At 32.8% G+C, this 6,563-nt stretch overlaps 1 protein-coding gene across 2 annotated transcripts; it reads left to right on the top strand.

Annotated features, from left to right (window-relative positions):
* Positions 1-3,118: 3,118 nt before the first annotated feature.
* LOC106769816 (ACT domain-containing protein ACR10) lies at positions 3,119-6,165 on the top strand. 2 transcript variants are annotated; one of them, XM_014655587.2, is made up of 6 exons: positions 3,119-3,485; positions 3,563-3,802; positions 4,076-4,181; positions 4,523-4,859; positions 5,133-5,417; positions 5,748-6,165. In XM_014655587.2, the coding sequence occupies exons 1-6, from the start codon at positions 3,332-3,334 to the stop codon at positions 5,883-5,885; spliced, it is 1,260 nt and encodes a 419-aa protein (XP_014511073.1). In that variant the 5' UTR covers positions 3,119-3,331; the 3' UTR covers positions 5,886-6,165. The 2 variants fall into 2 exon arrangements, with proteins under 2 accessions (XP_014511073.1, XP_014511074.1); XM_014655588.2 differs by having other exon boundaries at positions 3,120-3,485; positions 3,563-3,781.
* The last annotated feature ends 398 nt before the right edge of the window (positions 6,166-6,563 follow it).

Here is a 6,563-nt window from a genome sequence, read left to right as displayed (position 1 = left end):
AAGGTGGAAGGAAGCTTGAGAAAGGGAGAAGAAGTTGAAATTCAGAAGGGACTCAAGAGCATAAAAGCTTGATATCAATTTCTGCAGCACATCTTTACACTCAAAAGTGATCCAATACAAAGGAGAGGCCCTATTATTTATAGGTGGAGAGGGGCCTCATTTCTGATTTCAAAACTCTCCTAAATTCAAACTAATTCCCATAAGAGGCGCGCCAATGTGGTCCAGCAACTTCCACGCTGCTTTCCAGGTCAGCTACTTCACGTGGGAAACCCTCCTTTTGCAAGTGCTGGGCGGTTTTGGGGTTTGGGCTAGGCGAAAATGTTTTGAGAATTTCCATCTATGAGCAACTTCCTCTTGGGCTTCACCACTTCCTTTTGGGCTTCTTTTTTTCTTTTATTGATTCCATTTCTTGGATGACTCAATCATAGTCTCCAAGCTTCCTTTAGGCCCTACAAAACAACATATGAACATATTAAAAAATAATCCTTCTAAGACTTAAAGAAAGAAAATCAAGAAAGTTTTAGAAAGTCCTTTTTAACTTCCCTTTCTTAGGCTTAGCTTGAGTTGCTACTTCTTTGAATGGCTTCCCTGATTAGGTTTCCATCACTTAACATGTGGTCTAGTTGGAGTATTCGGTCTCTCTCTTATGGTGGTCAGTCTTTAATAGCGTTCGACCACTTCTTCAGTCTTATATATTATGGACTGTTCGATCCAACCTTTTTGGGTAGTGTGAAACCGTTCGGTCTCACATTAAGTGTGTGATTTAAGTTAAAGGTGTTCAGTTGTATAACATTCGATTCTCAAAACCTCCTTTCGGCTTATGTTTGAGCCTTACTTGTAAATGACTGTTCGGTCATGTTCATAGGTTAGAGTGATAATGTTTGTTCGATCCCCAACGTTCACAGAGTTCTCGGCCTTGCAAGTTAAGATATGATTGTTGAATAAAATTATATGGATATAATGATGATTATGTTTTTAAGTAATGTGGAAGAGAATTCCAAGGAGGAATACCTCGTGGATGGTTATTGAATGGTAAAGTATGAATGTGGTCAAAGCTTAGCTCGCGTTTATCCTGATATTTCTGTGATTACTCATTCTCAAGTAGAGAAGAGTAACTCATATGTGAGAATGACAGGAGGTCCTAGTCCACAAGGTTAACTTGGGCGAGGTATAACAGATTAACCTCGGATGACAGCTGTTGAGGGCATCCTAGCTACTACATCATCTAGGTGCACAAACGTCGTAGCTACACAATTCATACAATCTGGATTGAAATATATGTTTGGTTGATGTATGCTTAAAATGCTCAATTAGATATATGTTTATCTACTTTTGATTAGGATGATTAATTAAATTACACTAGCTTATCCTTGCTTTTTTATGGCTTGTCCTCGTGTGTTTGTATCTCTTTTGCGATGATCACCTGAATAGTGTGAACTTAGGAATATAACCTTTCAGTGTCTCAACGAGAGATTGGGAGTGAAGTTGACTTTTTAGGTAGTACTTTTGTTCTTTAGATGAAAATTTTTTATTTTTAACAAATCTATAGTTATTGTTATATCATTTAAATGTAAGGTTATTTTAGTAGTTTTATTGGGATGTTATAACTGTATTTATCATTTCATTTTCGTAATCCATAGTAAAAGTTTTAAACCGTAAATAAATTAATTGTTGCAGATGTAATATATTAAATATTAAAAATTTGGGAAAGTAAGTAACAACTTTAGTTGCATGAGAACTATAACTACAATAACAATTTCTCTATTTTCTTTATCATAATAAAAAATTCTTCTTTGGTTAAAGATCACAACCAGCTTTTTATTATTTATTTTTAAATATTTAAAATTTTCAAAAATTTTATAAGAGCTTTTAATAAAGTTTTATTTTATTTTTTAAATGGGTCTCATTAAATTAATTACATCATTTTAAAAAATTGGCTTGGGAAAATAAACCCTTAACACTGTTAACCTGTTTTCCATGACTTACCTATTTCCTTTTATTATCACTTATCTTGAATTTTGTATTTCACAATATTTATAAGAATGTGGATTGTCATTTACGTAAAAGAAAATAACACACCTCATACTTTTTGTCGGTCACAAGTATATTTTATTTATTTATTTTTATGCTTAATAAATTACTGGGATGCGTTAACTTTAAAATTGTTCATGTTAAATTGGTTATCCAAATTTATTTTTGCCAGCCACCAGTGTTTTGTTTTATTCATCCTTAGAATTTTAGGGTGCATTTTCTACTTTCTTTGATATTTGATATTCGTTCAAATTCTTAAAAATATTAAAATTCAAAATATTTTTATAATTTATTTATTAATTCTTTCGACAATTTTAAACACGTATATTTTGGGTTTCATTAATTATTTGTACGAAATTTTTTTAAAATAAAATTAGTTGTGACTGAGTGTTTATTATAGGATTTTGTGTTAAGTGTTTTCTTAAAAGTGATTTACACATGAAGAACAAACTGTCATATTACTAATGAAAACCATAAGCCGACAAAGACAACAAATACTATATAGTATTATAATAAAATTGTTATTATAAACACCATTATTTAAGTTAAAAAAACATAATTAATAATTTGATTTTTTTATTTCGTTATTTGATTTATTTTCAATCTTATATTTATTTTTTATTCAATAATATTTATTAAATAAAATAAATTTAATAACAATGTTTAAAAAATAATCATGTCTTAGTCTATCAAAAATCTTAATTAATAATTTAATTTTTATAGTTTTATTCTTACTAAAATTAATGTATTATTCGAGGATTGAAATCAAACTACATATCTTTATTTAAAGAGTATAAAAACAAAGTTGAGTAAAAAATATAAAAACAAAAATAATCATAACTCTAATATTAATTAATCTTTTTATTAAATTAACATACGATGATATTTCAAACAATACCAATTTAATACTAGAAACAACTTTAATCCTATTTAATAAATATATATTTTAATTTAATTATAAGAATAATGAGAAATCAGAAGTTTAGATATTATACAAAATTAAAAATTAAGTTTAAAAAAAAATACATTCACAAATTTTTTAAATGCAATCAAATTAATAACATTGAAAAAATGGTTACAATTTTGACCCAACGGTGATGATATTGAAAAGCTGCAGTGACAGACAGCAGTAGTTGTAGTGCAGAAGTGGCATCCGTCTCGTTTTCTGGATATGTTGGTGGCTCCTAACTTCTCCATAATGATTCTTCAACACCACCAACCGCTGAGACAGCTTTAAACACTCCAACACATAAAACTTTTGGTCTCATCCCTCTAAATCTACAACAACCAGATTTTTACCATGGGCATACTCTACGAAGACGTGGTGATCATAAGCCAGCCACAAAAAGACGGCGACCCAACTGTTCTCACTGTCAATTGCCCTGACAAAACTGGTCTGGGCTGTGATTTGTGCCGCATCATACTCTTCTTTGGTCTCAACATACTAAGAGGAGGTACCCATCTAATAAAAATCTCTTTTTTAATTTCAACTTCAACTGATTTTTTTATTTTTTTTTGTTGTCGAATGAAGATGTTTCAACGGATGGGAAATGGTGCTACATAGTTTTCTGGGTGGTTGGGAAAAACAGGACGAGGTGGAGTTTGCTGAAGCAGAGGCTGATTGAGGCATGCCCTTCTTGCTCCTCGGCTTCTGGAATCTCTTATTATCGATCTGAGTTGCAGCCCTCCAAGCCTCCTGATGTCTTTCTTTTGAATTTTTGCTGTCATGACCGGAAAGGGCTTTTGCATGGTAATTTTGGGAATTTAAGTCGTGAGTATTTTTCGCACTCTGCATGTGTGTTGTATTGCTTTTTTATGATAGCATTTGGATGCTTTTGGGTGGTTTAAGACTATGCTGATGTTTGATAACTTGCTATCTTTATTGTTTCTGTTGAAAAGCCTGGTTTCTGCGGTACTGATTCTTGATATTGCAAGATATTGTAGACTAATGTGTTGGTGAATTTTAGATTCTTATTTTGTCATTGATGTTTTGTTGAAGTGGTAGACAGAACAAAATTACTGAATGTTTTTATAATGGTAGCAGATGTTACTGAGGTTCTTTGTGAGCTAGAACTTACTATAAAGAAAGTGAAGGTATCTACTACACCTGATGGCAAAGTGATGGATCTGTTTTTCATCACAGATACCAGGTTTGCATTTTATATTTGCTTTCCTATAACTGTTCGTTCATTTCTGTTGAAACTGCTTGATCTATTTGTTAAGACTGCAGTGTGCATATTACTTTTTCCATTTTGAACGAAATTAACATACATGGTTTGTAGATGAAAAGGAAGTTAATCACTTGAACTCCAATCATCTCCCTTTTTAAGTGGGTCTCTTTCACAGTGTATAAATGGGCAAGTGGAGTAACGTACAAGTGAAAAAGATCTGGAAACTTAAAGTTTTTTTGATGATGTCCCATTTCATGAAAATTTCATCCCCTTTGAGAGCTTTACCAATAATTTAATCCTTAATCTTGCATCCATATCAGAGAACTTCTACACACAAAGAAGAGAAAGGACGAAACAATTGAACATCTAACAGAGATTTTGGGGGATGCCATAATTTCTATTGACATAGACTTGGTTGGCCCAGAAATTACAGCTTGTACCCAGGCATCTCCATTACTTCCAACTGCAATCACAGAAGATGCCTTTGATTTGGAATTGCCCGATTTGGCTCGGGGAGGAACTTTGAGGTCAGATTATGTTTCTGTGATGATGGACAATACGCTTAGTCCTGCTCACACCCTTGTCCAAATTATGTGCCAAGATCACAAAGGTCTACTTTATGACATCATGAGAACTCTGAAAGACTACAACATTCAGGTACACAAATTTGAAATCTTTATAATACTACAATTCTTAGAGTTGATTTTGTGCTGCTATAAATTGGTTTGTCAGAAGAAAAAGAATTGATAAACTAAACTTCATTTCATCTTGAGTTTGTAGCTTTTGTACTCATTACCAAAAATGAAAATTTCACTTTCTTTATACTCAGGCTATTTGCCTTTGCTTTTCTAAGCTTCATGAACACTGGCAGACATATACTTGGTCATCTTTAGTATCCTAAGGGTACAACCTTATTTGTCCTTCAACCAGATTTCTTATGGGCGTTTCACTACAAAACCTAGAGGAAAATGTGAGATTGACTTGTTCATCATGCAAGCAGATGGCAAAAAGATTGTTGACCCAAACAAGCAGAATTCATTGGCATCACGGCTTAGAATGGAACTATTTCGACCACTCAGGGTAGCCATTGTGAGTAGGGGCCCGGATACCGAGCTTCTGGTCGCAAATCCAGTGGAGTTATCTGGCAAGGGCCGACCTCTTGTTTTTCATGATATCACTCTTGCACTCAAAATGCTAGGCACTTGCATATTTTCGGTAATCACTGATCTTAACACACATGCTACTGATTAATGAAGTCATAATTTGAATTTCCTCCATGTCATAACTTTTCATTTTCTTGATGTTCTTTGCTCACAAACGGTTAGAGGTCTTACATTGACTAGAAATAAGATAAAATTATAATTTATAGTATATAAGTGGAGCAAGTCTTACCTTACTATAAAACTAATTTAGTAAAGTGAGGTTTGCACCTACTTTTATATTATAATTAGGGTATATCTCTAGTCGATATGGGATATCAACACAAGCATACACGTTAGTTTCACCAGATTTCACATTCTTTCATGTGGTTCATTGTCCAAGCAGGCTAAAGTTGGGAGACACGTAATTGGAGATCGTGAGTGGGAGGTTTATAGAGTCTTGCTTGATGAAGGGGAGGGGTTATCTTTTCCAAAGAACAAGATTGAGGAGGGAGTTTGGAAAATGCTGATGGGTTGGGAGTAACCCATGGTTGCCATATTCACATTGCATCCTTTGGATTGGATCATCCTCTCTACCTGTGTACAGATAGCTGTGTCTAATATCATATAGTTTGTTGTTGTTAGGAGTAATTGTGAAATATGTAGTATGCAAAAGTGCTAGACTTCGCCACAATACTTTTGAGCTTTTCTATAATTCTAACGTTTTGTATATAAACGAGAAGGCAGTAACAAGTAGAAGACAGAAGATAATTTTTCTCAGTGCTTTTAATTATAAATGAAAATTAAACGAAACATTTTAAAGAGATTATTATACCCAATTCTTGTAATAAATCTCTAACCTTAACATAGTTTTAAATATTAATTACGCAAAAAAAATTCAAATTTGATGATATATTATTAAAAAAAAAAAGGTTGAATTAGTTTAAATGTTGATAAGGTGTCCCCAAGGAAATGGGGATTTTTTTTTTCTTTAAATTGAAGATCTTAGATTTAAGATAATTCACTATTTTCTTGTTTTACGTGCAACGGCTTGTAACCTTAGTTATTCTTTTGGTTAGGGTCTTAGTTTTCTGTTTACTAACCAAGCTTTATACATGTACCTAGTAGAGTTGAGCGTTTTCAGTTTTTAACTAGGAGCGTGCCTCTTTTCTTTGTCCTTTCACAGTATACTCTATCTTTGTATCTTGATGCAGTTAACAAT

The sequence above is a fragment of the Vigna radiata genome, chromosome 8 (genome assembly GCF_000741045.1).
Source record: "Vigna radiata var. radiata cultivar VC1973A chromosome 8, Vradiata_ver6, whole genome shotgun sequence".
Taxonomy (NCBI): domain Eukaryota; kingdom Viridiplantae; phylum Streptophyta; class Magnoliopsida; order Fabales; family Fabaceae; genus Vigna; species Vigna radiata.
This window is presented reverse-complemented; position numbering and strand designations above follow the sequence as displayed.